At 37.1% G+C, this 21595-nt stretch overlaps 1 protein-coding gene across 2 annotated transcripts in view; it reads right to left on the bottom strand.

Moving 5' to 3' along the window:
- MARCHF1 (membrane associated ring-CH-type finger 1) overlaps nucleotides 1–21595 on the bottom strand; it is a 647830-nt gene that overhangs the window by 33453 nt on the left and 592782 nt on the right. For both annotated transcript variants that reach the window (XM_033135185.1, XM_033135186.1), the window contains exon 7: nucleotides 14676–14856. In XM_033135185.1, the coding sequence (XP_032991076.1) occupies nucleotides 14676–14856 (181 nt within the window). The remainder of the gene's footprint in view (nucleotides 1–14675; nucleotides 14857–21595) is intronic.

Genomic DNA, 21595 nt, shown 5'->3' with positions numbered 1-21595 from the left:
AATCTCAGAACTGGCCTTGATTCTTAAAAAGTGGGAGAATATACAACAGGTGGGTGATGTTAACCCCAGAAAATACTTTGCTTTTAAGGGATTTCATTTCACAAACCATGAAAAAGGTGTTGATTGCAATCAATTTACATAGAAATTAGTCAAAATAAGCCAACATTGTTCGTACAGCTTCAAAACTGTAACTGCCTGCAGTAAACAACCTCACATCTCCTGGAAATGCAGAGATAGGACATAAATGCGATGGGATTATTTTAACTGTAATGCTTTAATATACCCATCATCCCTCGAGTCAAATTCTTTCCCTGTAATGACACAACATCTTATAAAAAAGTAATAGCCTTGTGCATGCAAGAGGATGTATTTGACCCTGTGTATTACAAGAGATGATTGTGATTTAAGGTTTGCAACATTGGAAATGGTTTTCCAGAGCGGAGAAAACAGGGCTGTGTGTTGCCTTGACAACATGGGTTAGTTGCATCAAGAAATCTATGGCAATGCAGGACCTTCTAGTATGTGAAGATTGCAAGCTATTTACCAAATTAGGTTAAAAGAAAACTAATCCCACTGCAAGGCAGTGTTACTTGACCTATAAAATATTAGTTCTCGCTTTTTGTCATGAGCCTTGTTGGAAAACAGGTGAAAAATCTAGGTGGGCAAAACAGTCAGGAACACAGAAAGAAGACAGAAAGTGCAAGGGTTTTATTCAAGACCCCATCACCCTCTCCTCTAAACCATCACACTTCCAAAGGACTGCAGGAATTTCTGCATATTCTCTGAAAGTCACTTCTACTGAGAAAAACTGTAGCATGCCCAGATTTCGCTGATTTTCCCAGCAGTCTCTCACAAAGCTTCTCTATGGGGAATATCACTTGCCCATATTGCATATTCTTAAATAATAAGCATAATAAAGGTGACCACAACAAAGCTAGTTATTAGCTGAACAGAAAACAAAACCTGCTAGCATATATGCTCTCTAGATCAATTATCCTGGCAGGGCTGAGGAGAGATGTATCTGTAGAGTATCATGCCTTTGAGACAAAACCTGCTACTCAAAACATACGTTATTGAACAAGTTCGTTTCCTCCCCTCAGCGAGCACTCCTCTGTGGCAGTGTGCTGAGTACACAGGTTTGATACCCTTCTTTTAAAAATTACCATAAAGCAATTTTGAATGAGGAGCCTGGATTTTCCTTCCATAAATGCTTTTTTGCTTTTCTTTGGCTTAAACTCCAGTATGAGTTTTGTTTTCAACACAGTCTCATGCTGTGATCCATCTGATATTATCAGTGACGGGCCCTGAATGAAGGAGACATACTATGTGGCTGGGCTGGCCTGCCGAACTTGGCATTTCCTGGCTTTAAGGATCCTGAAAGGGCACTGGGACTGGAGGGACTGTCCTAGGAACAGAGGACCTGCCTCTGTAATAACAAGTTGAGAAGCACTAGCTCAAGCTACTATGAGTCGAGATGGTATAAATGGGTAGACAGTGACAGCTGCAACATGTGCAAAGTCACGGGAATCTAGCAGAGTGTGCCCTTGAATATGAAGGCTAAGAACGAAAAATCTTTTTGTTCCAGGTGACATTTAGTTTGTTTCTCCTGGGTAATAGACAGAGAAGTAAAATAGATGGACCCATCGTTTGCATGAAAGGCCGGTATTACTCATAAGGCTTTGTGTCTATTAGAGGCGAAAACCATCACTCCAAGCCTATGAATAATTTAAAGGGTACCGGTGGATAAATGGAAACACTGCTTTTTAGAAGCATCTTTAGAGGGGACAGTTGAACAGGTGTGGCATCAACAATGACTCACTGACTATACAGCAGGTAGAAAAATAGGCCTATTTTTTGGGAAGTATGCCAAAGTAGTCATCACGGACAGCTTCTGCTTCAATCCTGAACATCAGGATTTCTCAATCAAGAGAAGAATATAAAGAATCTAAGCAGATATAAAGCCACGATCTGTGCTGTTAGCTCAGTCCTTCAACCTTATCAACTGACAAGCTAACCAACACAGTTTCCATGCAAACACTCTTATAGGACCATAGGAAACAGGGGTTTTATCTAAGAAGACGGAACTCATCTTTCTCCCACGATTTTATGTCTCGTGGTAAGTGGGCCATCTGTCCTTTGGTCTATTTAGTGTGACCACACAAAGGTCAGTCTCACAGGGGAGCTGTTTGGGGGAAATATGTGAGTCTATCTTGTGGTCACAGGAGAAAAAATATCCTTCTATTATAGAGAAGAAAGTAGGCATATCTAACTAAAACACACCGCTGGTGAAAAGCAACTGACATGACAGAAGGAAGCCATACATTCTGGTCCTGATTTTACACAAACATCTTATTTTGAGTAAGATGTTTAGCAATCCTTGGGTGTTATGTTTTTTCCACCTTATAAAATAAAATGTTAGATTTAGTGGTTTCCAATCTCTTTTCTTTAGGGGCCAAGGATATTTCCGAGTTTCAGGGGCTATCAGAGGTCAAAGGCGAACAGAGACCAGGAAGAAATCTGGGGCCCCCCTTTCCTTATTTTCTTCATTAGTCTAATCAGAGTACTTCAGCATTTACCTCTTTTGTTCTTCACTCTTTTAACTTTTAAAAATGAACTTTTAGTTTTGGAATCATATTAGATTTACAGAACATTTTCAAAGGTGGTATATACCTTTCACCCAGTGTCCCTAATGTTAACATATTACATTACCAAAATATATTTGTGAAAGCAACGAAACCAACATTAGCACATTGATATTAACTAAATCTAGGCTTTATTAGGATTTCACCAGTTTTCCCACTAATTTCCTTTTACATTTTAGGTAATGTTCACAGATGAAAGTTCTGAGACTATCTTTCACAGAGTTTACAAAATAGGGGAGAGATGTAAAAGACAATCTAGTACTCTAACGCAGACTTTCTTTTTGATTCATCAGAATGATTGAAAGATCTGAGTTAGGAATTATTTTTTCCTCATGTGAGTCAAAGCTACAGAAAGCATGGTTCTGCACTGGCGTCACCTGGGAGCTTGTGAGGAAGGCAGAATCTCATGCCCCATCTCAGGCCTACAGAATAATCAAAACTTGATTCATTTTTGAGATTTATTTCCAGACCTACAGGAAAAGGTCATTTAAAGACTACATAGAATTTCTTTTTATGGCAGTCTCCTGGTCTACCCTTCTGCACCCTTCTTCAGAGTTGTCTAAAGGCAATCACTTTTAAATATGGTGGGTGTTATTTACCTCCATCATTTTGTATAATATGCTCTACTACTATTGATAACTCATTGAGATCACATATTATCTATCGATCCCTTATTATCGTTGTGGATGATTTAATGCTTAGCCACAGACCTTTTCACTCACATTCCCTGTAACCTTCCCTATAATCTGAATGATTTTTGAAGAAAATAAATGATGGCCTGTGAGGAGCAAGAACTCTTAAGTTGTGATGATTTTGGTTGGGGTGTTTATTGAGCTAAACGCAAGGGGTAAGCTGAATTTCTGCTATTTCCACAAAGTCATTCGTTAGCTGTCTGTGATTCAGGGATTTGGGCAGACAGAAGTTGTGGGCTTTGAGGAAAAGTGGGGGATTATTTTTCTTACAGAAACAGATTAATCCCTGGACTTGGTCTATTTGCCTTAAGTCTGCCCATTAAAGATGTTTGGAAATATCTTTTTGATGACCAGGCCTTGCTTCACAGATATGAGTCTGAGTCAGAAGTCATATTGAAGATCCGTGCCAGCCAGCCCCTCTTCGCTGAGGTACCTGCAGGAAGACATACTCATCTGGCCTGCTGGGATCATCTTCCCCTGGTAAGGCCTACGGTTGTGCGAATTGATCTACGGATATCACAGGGAGCAGCGGCCCCCAAAAGACCAGGAACTCCCAGATATCTTTGTTGGGCATCGTGGGATGAAGAATGACGTGATTAATGCCAAACGGAGGCACCGGCTGCTCAAGGGTGCTCCATGCCAGAGGCTCCGGTGAATCAGGTGCTCCGATTCCATTTAGGTAGGCACACCTCTTCCAGAATGCCACAATCTCCTTATCCTACCCCTGCACGGCATTATTTACCATTAATCATCATAGAACAACACTGCTTCATTCCTTTATGTTACCTATCTGGCTTCTGATGTAAAGTAAATCATCTGTGGGACTGAGCAGCACTCTTCAGATACTGTTTGGTAATTTTTCTCAGACAAATCGGACAGGTTCAAGTTGTAAGGAAATAATGGGTACGCTTTGTTAATCATTCTTATCCTTTAAAGCAAACCGTGGTGCATCTTTGTGCATCTTCCTAGCTCTGGTTCTCGACATTCATTCAACAACCTTTTCTTTTTTTTTTTTTTTTTTTTTTTTTTTTTTTAGAAGAGCAAAGATTTTTATTAAAGCAAAAGTACAGCTCTCTTGTGAGAGGGGGGTACCCAAAACTGGGATGCCCCCATTCAACAACCTTTTCGTCTTAATGCTGTTTGTTAAGTTGCTCCCCTAAGGGAGAGGCAGTTGTGGAATTGAGGATTTTTTCACCTGAAAATTCCCATAAATGTACTTTCGGTTATAATTTAATACTTGGAATCCTATTAAGCCTGTCCAGAGTTACTAAAATTACCTCCCATGCCATTTTTAAGTCTATTTCAACACATTATTTCTAACTCATTTTCAAACTCCCTAATAGGATCCTACCCCACAAGAATGTAAATTCTCTGAGATCAGAGGATGCTTCGTCATCACTATAAACTTAGTGCCAGGGACAGTGACAGGCACGCAGTAGGTGCTCAGTAAATACTTGTTGAATGAATGAATAAGAGGGAGTAGTGAATCATAGCCAGGCATCACTGGAACACTCTCAAGGGTGGTCCTTTAGACACAACTGGCTTTGGTGTGGTCTGATGTATGAAAAGAGTCCAATAGGAGATTATCAGTCTCAGGAGATAAGCCATTTCCTAGATGCAGAAAAGATGTAACTCAATACTTTGTTTGCTTTGTTTATTGATAAAAATACTTCATCAAAATTTCGACTTTTGTATTAAACTAGCTATACATTTATAGAATATATTTTGTATTAAATATTTTGTATTAAACTAGCTATATATTTACATTTACAGAAATCCTAGCCTTCAACAAAATAGAGTATCTTTCTTGGACTTCACTAAACGGATTTGCGTAGAACTTCAGTCTACACTCATGGTCTTTATGAACCAAGGAGGAAATGGCTTTCAGCACAGCCTGCCTCTTTTCTTGGGTCAGGAGTCTTCCACGTATGTCCCAGGGCTGCAGAACAGCCTTGCTGTCAAGAACCATTTACATTTGCTTTACTTTAGACTTTGCCCACCTGCTTACAACTTATAAGAAAGAGGAAGTGTGGCCTGGCTTCTAGTGACCTTTTAGGATGACTCCTTAATACTCAATTGCTCTCCAACACTCTCGTGTCTTCTCACTTCTTTCCTCCTCTTTCTCTTCCTTCTCACTTTTGTCTCCAGGTCTTCTCCCTTGTCTTCCTTTCGTCATGCCTTTTAATGTTTTTGTTCTTTATTTTAAATATAGAGAGGGCATGCTTTGTGTTTTTTCACCACGGTTCACTTTAAAGGATAATAGGAAAGATTAAGGAGGCACACACGTTATTTCTTTGATTGCAACCTTGAACTCCTGTCCTGTACAGCCTACACTACTATAACTGTGAAGGATTTTTTTCTATACCTGTTTTTCTTTTTCTTCTGCACATTTAAAATTCATTTACATGTGAAGTTTCTTTCTCTGTCTTCCTTCCTTCTCTCTCTCCCTCTCTCCCCACCCCCCCACCCCATTTTTCTTTCTTTCAGTGGACTCCTTAGTTTGGTTTTCATGAAACCACAGAATTTTAAGTTGGAAGAAACTTTACAGGTAGTCATGTCCAGTCTCCTCATTTTATAGTTAAAGCAACTGAGGTAAAGCTCAGAGGGACTAAGCTTCAGAACCAGAATTAGGCTGGGTCAATTAGCCTAACTTGGAGTAAAGCATTCACACGCAAGATAATAGCATCGGTAGGATGAGGCTGTGGGTGGTATAGCCATGTGGGAAACAACAGAAGCAGAGCCACTGGATGGTACCATCCAGAGAAAAGTAGAAAATTGGAAGGAAGCTGGCTTGGGAGAGATTAGTTCTCATCTGGAGTAAAATCTTTCAGCCATCTTGTTCCTTGTAATGTTGATAACATCACACAAGCATGTTGATGCGTGTACCGTGCTGTTAGACACCATCATTCCAGGTAGATCATATCAAAGACTTCCTCATTTCTCTCTTACTTGTTAATCTGATAGAAACGGAATTCGATCTGTCTGAAATATTTGCTTGAAAGAAAGCCATGTTGATTTTCAGTGCCTTATGGTTCAAAAAATTAAGCCAAAAATTTAGGGAATTTTTTTCTTATATTTTATGCCACGATTTGAGAATTTGGAATAATAAATTAAGAAAAAAATCCCAGCGGAGAAAGAAAAAGAATCTTTAGCTGGAGGAAAATTAAAATATGACGGTAATTAAAAACTCAATCATTATGTCATCTTAAAAAAATTGAAATGAAAGACAAATATAGTTTCTTTTTCATAAAAAACTCCATCATGAGATGATGCTTTAGGGAAATCTTTATTTGCAACAGTTTGTGTGTTTGCAAGTGCCCACATGGATGTACATATGCTTCTGCACATTCTAATTTGATGTTTTCCATATGGATCACTGTAATATTGATTCCATCATTTTAAGCATAATTTATGTTTCAAATATCAAAATACCCAGTATAGAAAAGAAGCTCCATGCATCCCTTGTCCTTGTCAAAATAAAAATGGATTTTTTCCAAGGATGGAACTCTATTCTGTTAACAACTTCAATAGTAAATCTAATGGAAGCTAAGTGTTTCTTTTCATATCTGTAACAGTAACATGAGGTGGCATTCTTACCAAGCAAGTGAGGTTATGTTCTTCAAGTGCTAATTTTCAAAGAAAAAAACAGAATCAAAGTAGTATCTAATTGGATCTACTAACAAGGAAATACTAAAGAGAAATGTTCCAGCCAGCAATGATCATTCAGGGAATGTTTATTTAAGTCTCCTTTGAGACACTCTCTATCAAATTCTGCTCTATATTCCCAACCTTCTCTCCCGAATGTCCTAGATATCCAATGGCTAATACCTTCATGATTAGCCTAGGTTATGTGAAGCATAGAGCACAAAAGAGAAAAGACAGTCATCTTTCTATGTGTTTATAGCTATTGTAAAAAAATATTTTAACATGGATGGTCTCATAAGACCAAACACATGATGGCTTCCTCTCTTTGAATTACGTTTACCATTCCCTTTGGAGTTACAGAAAATTCTTGATCCCCACACCACCACCGACTGCCTACCATGCCTTTCTAATTTATTACAAAATATTGTAACTCATCCTTTTCCGTCTTTTCGCAATGGACTATCTGCTCTATGAGAGCAGGCTTTTTTCCTGTCTGGATCACAATTGAGCACAACTGGCATATAGCAGATGGCACAGTGAGCTGAGTAAATGAGTGAACGGGCATCACTGGAGCCTTGGATACGGGCCAACGAGCAGCGCGCCCCCCAATGAAAAACTTTAAGTTTTCTTTCCTATAGAAATTTTAGGTTTCCTTCTCCATAAAGTTTCCTTTTGCCAGGTTTTATAGCTCCTACCCCCTCCTTCATATAATTACCCTAAAACTTGTGATATATACTTGTGATTGTAATCATTGACGTGTAGTGTTCTTCCCAACCTGTTCTGGGCCCAGCGCCTGGACAATTAACATCACCTGAATAATCAGTTAAGTGTCCACAGGCTCCATAGAGTGGACAGATTTTCCATCACATAGTCACCTCGCATGAATAGATTCGAGCTCTGCTCTTTAAGAAATTTATTAATGAAAATCTATTTCTCCTCATTCAAGGGCCTTAGGGATACAGATGATTCCCCAACAAGATTACCAGTCCCAACCAAAGAAGCCAACATGGTCTTTCAGGCAGATCTCGAGACCCCTTCCTCTGATCTAAGAAAGGGCGAGAGTTCTGTGGATCCCCCAATAGGTAGCGAGAGCTCTATGCCACTGTCTAGCAGGAAGCAGATACAGAAGAAAGGACCTCCTGTCCCTAACTTCCTATAGACATTTTTTTTGGGATCACATCTCTCCAGGGGAAAACAAGGCAGGCAGTTAGAGATAGGCATTGGGTCTCTGCATTCCTGCACGTCCAACACAACCCCCAGAATGCGACTGCCCAAAAGACCTCCCCTCTCTGCCCAAAACTTCCCCTTCTCACTATAATTATCTACCCATATGAGGAAACAAACGGGTACAAAATACCCAACTAGATTAGACCAGTCACTCACACCTGCGCAGGAAAGGCCACAACAACCTTCATTTCACCTAGGCCTTATTATACCATCTTTATAATATCATACATATGTCTGGAAGTTCATTAATCTCATTATAACAGACTGAATTCTGGGAAGGAACATGTGCAGTCTAAAAAAAATGAGGTAATAGCCCCTTGTCAATCACAGGTGTCAATCAAGTGGTCCATGCCCGGAAAGGAATAGCCCATTCTAGTGAAAAAAAGGGATAAAAACTCCAAGTTCTTGCCAGTCAGTGCCTTTGAGCCTTGCCTTTGCTTGGGGCCCACTCTGAACCTTTTGGAGTGTACTTTTTCTCCTAATAATGCCACCTTTGGGCCTGCTCCAATGCCTTTGGAGTATACTTTCTCTTCTAATAATGGCCTTGAGCCACTGCTTTCTGCTCAGGCCTGCTTCTACCTCTTTGAAGTGTACTTTTTCTTCTAATAAACTGCTTTTTCACTACTTTACCTCGGTATCTCGTTCAATTCTTTGTTCGAGACGCCAAGAATCTGGACATGGCACCGAGAAGGGCCCACTCTCTGGTAACACCTTCTGGAACAATCACTCAGAGCACAGCTTGCTGCTGGTGGAGGCTCAAATCTGCCTAGAGGGAGTACTGCACTTATGGATTCCAGCTTCATAAAAGCACAAGCCCTTCTGCTGCCCAGAGAAGAATATTTCTACTCTGTACAAACGGTTCTATAACACTGATCCCAGTTGACTGCACAACTTTTTATTTTATCTTTTGAAAATTTAAAGACTAACTGACCTACTAGTGTTTCGCCAAAAGACAAAAAGATGAAGCCATGTGATAAATCCCAACTATCTATTAGAAAAAAGCATAGGCCAGTTGTATTTTCTATCTCATAATTATTTGACATAAGACATGTTGGCATTGTTATCTACTTACATTGGAATACTACTTCAATTGAGATATCAGTTGTAGTTCTGAGAGCATAAATGTGTTAAGGCAATAAAACGGAAAACATTTTAGTGGAAAAGATAATGCTTCAACTGAGTTGAAATACTTTTCTTCTGATAATCTTCTTTTTATTATTTTGTAGTTTACTAATCCTTTCCCTTCCCACTGCAATCACCTAAGTATCCCGTTGGTTCTTCTTTCTCACTGAATGAAGCAGTGAGAAGGTAAAGGGAAGTGTTTGGCTATAGAAAATCACCACTGGACCGTGAGAAACTTGTTGTGGCAAAGTTACTTGGTTCATTTGAAAACAAAATCATTTCCTAAGAGTATTCTAAATCACTTAGGCTGTCCTTGGGGCTCATACAATAATGGAACTGAAACAGCAAAAAGATGAGAGAATGAGCATGTATTGCTAATCATGAGTATGGATGTTTAAAGAAGTATAAAGAAAAGTTGGTCTGGCCTCACACCAGAGCATAGATTTTCATTGCCTCTACGCTAAAAATTTGTGAAGAAATTAAACAGTAAGACTCCTCCCCAACTTTGAGCTCTGATTATAGGGGAACAGCCTGGGGACATTAACATTTCATTTGCTGAAGGCTTTCTTATCACATAATCCCAAGTAATTTGAGTAAAACTGAGAATTAAGAAGGATGCCAAAGAGAACTCCACGAATTCTAGAATGACTCAGGAATGTTCATACTCACTAAAATTCTTGCCAACGATCAAAAGAGAATCTTGCAGAAGTTCATCTAGAATTGACTTCCACTTTTTATAGACCTAATTCTATAATTTTTGATTTTTGTTATTGTTGTTGTTTAAAGTAGAAAAGCAGTACTTATGTAAAAATGTTGAATAAGGGAGGAACAGAGAAGTGACAGTGGCGGCTTTGGGGGCAGGGAATAAACAACAAAAAAGGAGACAGAAGGACTCTCAAAACACAGCAGACCAGTGGAAACAGAATGAGGATAAACAGCCTTTTATGTGTTTCAAGCTATAGAAGCTATTAATGTTTTCAGCCTGCAAAATAATTGATGTTTATAAAATGACGTAACTAAGTATTAGGAAAATACATTGGGTAAATATCCGTGTTTAAGAAGGAAAATTTTAGAAAAAAAATTTATTTTATAAAAATTTATTTTGAAAGATTTCCATTAGAAATGGTTTAAATAAAAACTAAATTTTTGATGCTTAAAGTAAGAGGGTCTCGATTACTTAAGGCAGTGAGTGAGTCCCAGTGCAATGAACACAAGCCTTAGAATCAGGGAGCTTTGGAGTGTGTGATATCAATTAAGTTTGATACTGTGTCTCATTTTCCTCATTTGTAAAATGGGTTTATGTATGCTGATATAAAATAGGGTTGTAATGAGGATTAAATTAATTAAGTGCTATATTCTAAATATCTGGCACATAGTAGAAATTCAGGATGTGGTGGTGGTATTAGTGAAATTGCAAATCCCCCATAATGATAAGTAAATGATGCATTTTTAATTTCTCTTATGTATTCAGTAGGGTGCTGGAAGACCTAGCTAGGAATCTGGCCGCATTCCCTGCCCTGTCTAATTTTAAAGCTATGAATTGCAAGACCTCCAGCTTAAAAAAGAATAATAACCTTTGGGCAGTTGACTTGCTACAGTAACTTGCATTGGCTCTTGGCTCTTTTGAAAGATGGGATGCTACACCAAATTAAGGAAAGGGAGGAATTCACATAGTATTTGTCAACTACAGTTCTTTACTTTTTAAATACATATTTTAACAAAAGCATTCTAAGTCATTATGGTGTAAATGTAGAAATAGCAAAATTATTATTCATTTGTTTTAAACACAGTAAGTTCACACTTTCATTTTATGAACTTTCCAATATTCAATTGTTTTTGATCTGCAAAAATGACAAGTGCATATGGTCCAACCTAATCATTACTAAAACAAGGGTAGTTGATTCATGCCTCTTTTTATTTGTAGAAATGAGACAAATAAATGGATACATAGAGTTGAATATTTTCTATTATATATTTGTCAAATAGTTTGTATGGAAAACTATATAATAAAGAAATATTTTAGGGGAGGACATAAGGTTGTCAGTAGCACTTGCTGCCCTCAAACTTTGCTTCATATCCAGTAGCTGGTTTCTCCCATTCAGGAGTCATTCAAACCCACACCTCATGCAATTCTTTAGCTTCAGAACAGATTAGTTTATGCTTCCTAATCAATACTTGTGTCCATTTCCAAATTTCATAGAGTTGTCATTCGGCTTTCTATATTTTTGACCTTTTGACATTTTTAGACCCTGAGAATTATTTCTGACCCAGGTAACTCAGCAGACTGATGGGACTTTTCTTGAGTGTTATAAAACTAGTTGAACTACTGACTTAAAGATGCTGAAAATTGTTTTTTCCTCAAATAAGCTCTTTATTTTATTTTGACTTTAAAGATTTTCTCCTGGAAACATTAGGATACCTTGATGAATTTACTAACTATAGATTTTGGTATAGTAATAGTAGAAATTAATGCAGTAAGGTTTTACTGATATCTTTACAGACTATTAAGCCCCAAGATTATGAAGATTTGCACCTTTCTACTTTAAGAAGCCATTTCATCCAAACAGAATCTCCTGCCTCCATTGGCTAATGGTAGACATTCAAAATCATTAGCTAGCTTATTTTCTGTGGTTGGTCTTTAGGACGTTCCAAACTGTAATCACGTTAATGAGTTAAGAGCAATTAATTGGGTGTACTTCGAATACATTCTACCCAAATGCTATGCCTGTCATTGTTAATGACCATTTAAAAACTATCAAAAGAAACCTGTTGATGGATCTTAGTGGCATCAAAAAAAACCCCATCTAGAACAGTTTAAAAATTCTTCATATCTGTGTAGTTCGTACCACCTTAGAATGAAAAGTCATTTTAGATACTGCCATTTAAGTATTACTCCAGTGCCTCACAGATTTAAAGGAGAAAGTAAAAGTTCTGAATACTTTCTCTAGGTTTTTAACGTCCACAAATCATAGAAGGAGGGATAGAATGCATGCTTCTCATGTCTAGGACTCATGTGTTAGATCAGGAGTTGAAAATTCACATCCCTACACTAGAGCCACAGAGGTATTCAGACGTGGGGAGATGAAACAAAGTCTTGGGAGCAGAAAGAGAGAAAGGGATGAGAAATGTGAAGAAATTGAAAGCAAATAACCTTTTAAAATAACTAGCCACCATTTAGCTCCACTGGGTGTTGTCCCTTGGGAATGTGGTTACACTAAAACCAGACACAGTAAATTTCAAATAAAGATATGTGGATTATTTATACGAAATAATCACATATTTAAATGTTGATAAGTAATTAAATTTTAAGCTCTGTGGGTCAAATAAAACACATCTGCGGCTGTCAGAAAGCAACCTCTGCATTAGATTCTAACATCCTCTGTAGATATATAAATTCTATTAAAAATGAAGGATGCTGATATGCTATCCTTCATCAATATTTATGACCAATCAAAGGAAATATTTTTTTTTTTTTTTTACAGCTAGGGTATTTCATTAATCAACAGCTAGTAGGTGTCCCACTAGGTTGCTGCCACATATTCATTACTAAAAGACATTCATTATCTTCTTCGTATATAATGAATATTCATATTCATTAAAAAGATAGAGGTATTCACTGTATTTCTCTAATTTCTAAACAGGTTAGTTGAGAAAAAAAGAATTTCCTGATAGGGTCGTACATTATTGGGAATGGAATACTAAGAAAGGATCAAAGTTGTATATCTGGGGCTATTCTATAAAAACTAAAGGTAGAATAAGAAGGCTTCAAGTTCCATGCAGCAACATGTATTATTTATTATACAAAAAACACGGGAGGGGGGTAGAGAGTATGGATAAGAGAAAATGTAAATATTTTATTATCCTAGATTGTTGCTTTCAAATTGAAATATTATTTTTGACAAAGTCGACATGAAAATTTTATATAGATGTAGTTTAAGAAAAAAAAAATGTGAAGAAATATCCAGATTCTATGAAACAATTTGTAGTTCCCTGAGGGTTTAAAAGAGAAATTTACAAAATCCTAGAGAACAATGTGTCATTTAGTTTCTCCAGACAGCGCACAGCATCTGTTCAGTGGATAAAGCAAAGGGTAAGGAGTAAGGGTCCATTTCTATTTCTGGCACTTGATTGCTCTAGGACCAGAGGAACAGAGTTGTCACCTTCTGGCATTCAAGTCACCCCATATGTTAAAAAAAAAAAAGACAGTGTGCATCCCAAAGGCATTTTGTGCATCAGTTTTGACATCTCTAACCCATTGGCAGATTTTTAAAATCAAGGCTATCACAAAAGCAGGGAACAGTATTCTCCCTCTCCATAATTTACAGATTTAATGAAGAACTGCAATGGTCAACCACCAATCAGAGGCTTATTGGAATATTCTTGTTTGCTTTACATCTCTGCTCATCCCGGAACCCATCACGTTTATTTCCAAGCAACGTTCTTTTTATCCACTTTTTCTTTTCATTTAATTTAAATGAGAAAGCAGCTCTAGGCACATTCATTATTTAAACTGCAGTCTCCACACTCTCTTTTGGCAATTGAGACATCCACATATGTAAGGCTGCAGGTAGGTAAAAAGATGAATACATTAGGTGCAAAAATCCAGGGGCCCAGCCCTCAGGCAGGAATTACTTAAAGTTCATTGTCTTTGTATCCTTTACAAGTTTTCCTATGCTAGCTTTGAGTGAGATGCTAACTTTATGTTTGGCACATATTTTTATTGTCATTCTTTAGAAAAAAATAGAACATAAATGAGGAATTTGAAGATTAAATTTATAGATTAAAATATATTTACCACTCTTTTACAGCTTGATACACAATATAGAAAATAATACTTTTTCTTTCTATCTATTCTAATTATACATGAACCATCCAACCAAATCCCCAGATAGAGGCAAACACAAAAAAAAGAGTCCACGCCTTATAAAAGGAATCATTCTCTGCCACTGCTCTTACCTAATGCCCGACTTTCAAGAAATTATACAAGTTCATATTATTTAATGTCATCTATGATCCAATCTTCTAAGAAATTGACCTCATTAAGCAAAACGGTCTCCCAGTTCCCATCAATTCAATTATACCGAATTACCAGTATATTTTGTGCATGCCCACATACTTTTTTTTTTTTTTGAAGAGTGATATAAAAAACAGAGGCCCTAGAAATAAAAGAAGGAAGGATTATCTGAAAACACTTGGCTGCATTTCACACCGTGAGCCCAACGTGAGACATGTACGCTTCGCGGATATTAGCATGTTAGCAACATCTTATTGGGGAAAGAAAATCAATGTTAAAGCAAGCCTGCTTTGCACGTTCTCTCTTTCAAACCAATCCCTGCAGATACTGTACCTTCCGGAGGGGTTTGAGCTTCGTCTCCATTATGAAGTCATACTTGCAGAGCTCACAGCAGCGCGTGTCCGAGCTTTTGATCCACTGGTGGAGGCAGGACTGGTGGACGAAGCGCAGGGTGCCTGTGCAGCGACAGGGCGTAATGAGGGGGCTCTCCTCATCCCCTTCGCAGTGACAGATCCTGGGGAAGGACACAGCAGCCAGGATGAGCTCTCCCAGAGAATATTTCCTCCCTCACGCATCCCAGGCTGTGTTAGAAACTGCAACCTAAGATTGGGAACGCATGAACTTTTCACTTTAACCTGAGGCTAAAAATGAATCTATGACCAATACTACTTTTGTTTCATTTGCATAGTCATTGCTGGACTCGTACGTCATGTTATAAGGCATTAGACACTGGTACATTCTTATACTTAAGCCAATTTAAGCAGCATGACGATCGAACTCTGTCCTAGCTTAATCTATTTAATAGGTCAGTGTCTTGCTCTCATATATAAAAATTAGGCCTTACACATATTCTAAGGAACGTTGTAATCTGATAACTTCATTCTTTTATTTTGATAGTTTTATAGGGCCATGGTATATAATTTAGTACATATTGGTATCCTATCAATTCTGAAAAATTTAACATGTCACCAAAGAATAAAGTGAATACAAAAAGTCTCATCTTGGAAATAATGACAAAGATTTTCCTAGGAAAATGCACGCATATGTGGTCACAACAGATGGCTTAAACTGCCAGGATCAGCATTGCTTAAAAGTCACAAAAATCACTGGTTACATCTTCAAGTACAGTAAATCCTATTGTTTTAACATGTTAATTAGTACATCTTCCAAGGAATTCAGAGTTCAGCTAGTTTACTGAATGACTATGAATTCTAGTGTCATAGATTCACCATCTATGAAATCTTCATTATTCTCATCTTCAAATTAAAAAGAAATACTTTGTTTTCCTCATTGGCTGAGATAAGCTTTTCTTACTTCAAGATTGTGAATTCAAATCCCAGCACTTGAATAATTCTTATGATTTAACCAACTATTAAAGTTGATAATAAATTGGATTAGAAATATTGCTTGAAATCTGTTAGAAATAGGAATGAAACATTAAGAAAAATATCTGCATAGTTACATTTTTGAGCTAAGTCACAGTGGCAGGCTCGAAGAATGTTTAAACTGCTGCTACTGCTCTTTCCTTTTAGGTATATATGCTCTATTTTCCAGAACCATGAGTTTTAAAGAGTGAAAAATTTAAAATGCTTTTATCTATTTCAGCTGTCTCCCCAGGGGAAATGAAATGGCTGCTCAGATTGTTACTGCAGCAAGATACAGGAACTGAAAACCAACCCTCCTCTAACCTCAAATAAAGAAGTATGACACAGTGCGTAGGTATTTTGAATCTCTTTTACTTAAGTAAAAATAAAGTAAGCAAAGAAGAACACTGACTTCTAAAGTCCTTGGGGTGGGAGTGATGGCAAGTTCAAAATCACAGTCTTCCCCTGGTCTGAGTTAGGAAGTAGCAGTGTTGAATGCAGCAGAATATATAAAAGGCAGACATGGTGAGGACAAACTAAAAACTATCAGAGAGCCTATATTTTTTGATATAAAAGCCCCAAATATCTTCTTTTTCTAACGGTGTAGGTCCTAGGAATTAGGGCTTAGTATACTTTGTATCCAAGTGTTGAAAATAGCGTGTTGGTTACATCATAGGTGATCAGCACATGATTGTTGAATAAAGGAATAATTCAGTCTCAAACTATGACTTATTATAAAAGCAACCAGTGAAAACAAATTTGGGTTTCTATAGCCCTTCATTTTGTTGTAATACTTATTCTTGGAACCACTGAAATATAGCACGGGAGGTTGGTATTTCTTAAATCCTTGAAACTGTTATCTCCCTGCCTCCACACACACAGATACGCTCTTAGATCAGGGGTCAGCAAACTATGGCCTAATTCTTCCTGCTGCCTGTTTTTGTAAATAAAGTTTTATTGGCACACACCCACACACATTTGTTTATGTACTGCTTACAGCTATGTTTGCACTATAACTGCAGAAATGAGAGTTGTTGTAGAGACCATATGTCTGCAAAAGACTAACGTATTTACTCTCTGGCCTTTTACAGAGAACATTTGCTTATTCCTGCCACACACATAGTGATTCTGAGTTAAAGACAATGCATGAATATTATCAAAAATAATAAAAGCAAAGTTTAGGAAAAAAATCACCCCAACCTTTTCAAGGAACAAAAGTTGAAGTAAAGGTGACAGAGAGAAGCACACAATAAAAATAAAAGTGTCTCCTGGCCTGGCATTGAAGCCCGCTTATCCATGTACAGTCTGCAGAGACAGGGGACACTATTTCTTATTTGAAAAATAAAAACTTGCAGTTAATGCCATCTGATAATTCATCACTAAAAAAACGATCGCGTCAAATGCTGCACAGCTGCCAAGATGATTCTGAGGCTCCAATTTTTTACTGACATGAAAAAAGTAATTTATTCATAGTAAGCAGATTTAAGCAAAGACCTTGCTGATTACGGAGTTCAAATTGACCTGAGCAGTTTACTGATTGTAGTCCGACTTTCTATGTCTTATAGATTCTTGTTTAAAAATTTCTGCTGAAACTGTTACTGAAGCACCATCAGCAATACCATTTCTTTTTTTCATAAAATTAAGATGATTTCCCATAGGAAAAAATATCAAAAGCTCAGTTCATTTTCATTCCCATTTCACAAGATTTATTTTTACATTATTTTAGCATTTTGAACTTTTTCTAAACTTTCCAACTAATGTTGGACTCCAGAGTCTTTTTCAAACCATGTTGAGGTTGTTCTAAATGAATTTAAGAGCTAAATATAAACTTCAAATAACTACTTAAAAAATAAAAAATAATAAAATAATAATGTGAGAGTGCCATTACAGAAAGAATTAAACAATTCTTAAATTGACATACTTCACACAAACCACAATTGCTAAATTAAATTGTAAATGAAAACACAGTAATGAAAATATTAACTGCTTTTTCCAACAATGTGCAGACAAATGATTTTAATAATGAGATAAAATTGCATTGTAAAATACTCATAATTTTGACGCACTTTTACCTTGTGGGAGGTTACAGCTTGTGATTTGAGTGACTCTGTAAAACCATTGCTGATCTGCACTAGCGTCAGTTTTATTGGCAGTTTAGCACGTGAACTGGCTGCTTACAGTGTCCTCAGCATATGTTGAGGCTTTCATCATTTATAACTTGAATAAACGTGTGCTTCCATATAGTTTCTAGCTTTCTTTGAAAAGCAGATCACAAAATGCTGTTTTGCAATTAAATTTTGGAAACGTGTGTGTGTGTGTGTGTGTGTGTGTGTGTGTGTGTACTTAAATTTCCTTCCTTAATGTTTGAGTTTTTAGAAAAGCAGGTTTTTTGTTTTTGTTTTGTTTTGTCTCATGTATCTTAAAATGACCTCCACTGTTCCCCATCCTTCCCTTGCCAAAGCTGCTTGGCTCTGGTAGAATAATGTTTTTCTGCATACTTTTAAAAAAAATTGTCACTAAAAAATGGTCACAAAGGCCACAGTGATTATGCAACTTTAGGATTTTTTTCATTCGTCATTTCATTCATTCACACTTTCTTGGTTCTTGCTATATGCAAAGAAAATCTGATAACAGCATCAGCACAGTAGGGTAAATTGAAAGGGAGAGAAAAGAGCCTGAAGGCAGGTGCCCCATTTGGGCCTCTATTACAATCATCCAGGTGTTAAGAATATGGAACACTGTGGTGACCTTGGGGTGGAGAGATTTTGGAGGACCTTGCTTGGTTCCATGACTAGCGGTGGCAGCCAGGCACATTTACTAACATGCGACTCCTTAAAGGCAGTCATCCCTGTAATCTTCAGAAAGCATCTCAGATCTGTCAATTCTTTCTTCCCGTATTTCATGCCATTTTTGCCCCTTTCTTTTTTGGTAAATCTTTCTGATACAGCTCCTCACTTGCCTACCTACATGCTTTTCTCCACACTTCTCTCCAAATAAATCATCTTTAAATACAGCAATTATAGATACTGCTATATTTGTAATTGTTTAATTTGGATGTTAATCTTTACTCAAAACTAATCATCCTACTTCAGAGTTTGGCACTCATTCTTAGAATCCATTTTCCTAGGCTAAGAATGATTAGAATACATGTTGGACACAAGCCATAGTGAGAAATTAATGTTCAAGTAAATGGGTGAGGAGATATAATCGCTCTCTGACTGAGAAATATAGCGGATATAAAACAGAAAGCAACAAACAAATAAGCAGAAACTCAGACAGTTTAGTGGTTACCAGAGAATAAGGGGGAGGGGAGAGGTAGAAGAGGGTAAAAAGGGTCATATATATGGTGCCAGAAGGAGAACTGACTCTGGGTGTTGATAACCCAATGCAATATATAGATGATGTATTATAGAAATGCAGACTTGAAACCTATGTAATTTTACTAAGCAATGTCATGCCCAATAAATTTAATAAAAGCAAGCAAAATTTAAAAAAGAGAAATGTAGTAGAGCAGTGAAAGGAGAGCAGACTAGAGAGCATTTTATTTTTCATTTTCATTCCATTTTATTTTGACAGGGAAAACCTGTACTTGTTCATAAAGCAGTAAGTGAAGGTATCAAAGAAAGGTAGACATTCAAAAGTCAGGCAAGAGAATGCCACATTGTTAAATGAAGGTTCTTGAGAAATTAAGAAAGTAAGAGGAAAGAAAGTCTGGTAGAGGAATATGTCTGGGAGAGTGGAAGAATACACAGGAGGGAAACAGACATGTTTTCCTGGAAGCAAGAGGTAGAGGAAAATATGATAGGAGAAGAGAATTGCAGTAGCTGGGTCTGGGAGGTTTTATTATCTTCCGTGATACATGAGACTACTTATATGCTATACAGAAGGCAGAAAGGTATAAGGTTAAGGTCTTATCGAGGCTATAAATAATTAGGAAAAGCCACTTGGAGAATGTGACAGAAAATTAACTAAGCATGACTATCAGAACTGTGGAGCAGTCAAGGGGTCCCTGATGAGATTAGACAGCACAAATTTATAGCAGACACCGTTAACACTGCTTTGTGATTTGGCAGCGTTCAGTAGTCAGAGAGCAATCCTACAGTTAGTAGCACAATCCAACATCTTGAGATCACTAGGTCAGAAATGGGAAAGACAAAGGAGTGAAGGATTTGGGTGCATCAGAGAATAAATACAGTGTGAGGAGTTGATCAAAGGGTCTAGACTAACTCAGCAGGAAGGCAAGTGAAACTATCTTGTGGTTAATGTGTTATGAGAAAATGATGGGTTTGAAAGACTGGAAGTCACAGTGATGGTGAAGAACTGATGTTGAAAGTAGCAGGAAACGGGACAAAAATTGTCTATAATTAGAGTATTTACTTGTATGTCCCTCATGGATGACTTCACGTCCCTTTTATTGTAGTTTTTCCATTGTCATAGAAAAAATAATCTGGACTTGTTTGGTGCTTGAAATTCACAAGGAAATCAAATCCTGACTCATACCCTTGCCTTCTGTTCCAGTAAACTAGAGAAGTTCTCAGTTGACTCATGTTAAAATGAGGTTAAAATAGCTCTTAGGGTGTTGTGGGGGTTAAAAAAGATACAACAGTGCAGAAACTGGCACACAGTAGGCAGTCAAATACTTGTCAATTTTATTATGGCTCATTTGTTAATTTTATCCTGGGATCATGGGGTTAATACTACTGCTATTTCTATTACTAATTTGGTTTATCTGTGACATTACTTTCAGTTCTTTGGAACTAATAGTCTTTAGCAGTTAGTTTGTTAAGTTGATTAGAGCAAATGCTTGTTTATGCCAAGGTCATGAATTCTGACTCCATACAGGTGAGTTAGTTACTGACACATTTGAATCAAAAGGTCAGTCAAGTCAAAGATGTATCTCAAATAAAACTAGGGAGTATATTTAGATTTGTATAAAGTAAAATTGGGATTGAATTTAGCTTTACTTTTTAGTATGTTGGATGGCCTTAGACAAGTTTTCAGACAGTTGGTTTATTCATCTGTAAAATCTTACAAGGCTATTCTGAGGCTCAAATACAGTAAGATGTATGAGAAAATATAGCAAAGTATAAATATTATCCCACGTTAAGGTACTATTGCCAATATATAAATAATAAATAAAATCAACAATAATTGCTGCTAGGTAGTAAATGCAATGCATTGCATGCTTTTTATAAAAGCAACTCAATTGTCTATAACTGCATTGCAGTTTACAGACTCATTTTTCATCTTAAAGGACTATGATGTAAGAAAGGGAGATATTTTTTCCATCTGCCTTAGTGCTTAGATTACTTTACTGCCACGCTGCCAACACCCTCCTTACAGTCAAGCCTAAGGACCTCTTCTAGTTCATCTTTCCTGTCTTTTTGCATTGCTGACTAACCCCTCCTTCTTGAAAAATCTCTTTCTGGTTTCTGTGATATTGCTCTTATATCACTACCCTTAAAGTTGGAAAAAGTGGAATCAGAAGGGTATATAAAATCCCAGCAATCCCTTTTCTGGGTATCTACCCCAAAAATCTGAAAACATTTACCTGTAAAGATATATGTATCCCTATGATCATTGCAGCATTATTCATGGTGGCCAAGACATGGAAACAACCAAAGCATCCTTTGATATACTTTGGATAAAGAAGATGTGGTACATATACACAATGGAATACTACTCAGCCATAGGAAAAGATGAAATATGGCCATTTGTGACAAGATGGCTGGATCTTGAGATTATCATGCTAAGCAAAAATAAGACAGAGAGAAAAAAATCGAGAAATATATGACTTCCCTCATATATGGGATATAAAACTGAAAGCAATACAAGACAAAGAAAGAAAGAAACAAAAACTCACAGACACAGACAACAGTTTAGTGGTTA

The sequence above is a fragment of the Rhinolophus ferrumequinum genome, chromosome 18, assembly GCF_004115265.2.
Source record: "Rhinolophus ferrumequinum isolate MPI-CBG mRhiFer1 chromosome 18, mRhiFer1_v1.p, whole genome shotgun sequence".
Lineage (NCBI taxonomy): Eukaryota > Metazoa > Chordata > Mammalia > Chiroptera > Rhinolophidae > Rhinolophus > Rhinolophus ferrumequinum.
Note: the sequence above shows the minus strand (reverse complement) of the source record. Positions and strands in the feature narration are given on the sequence as shown.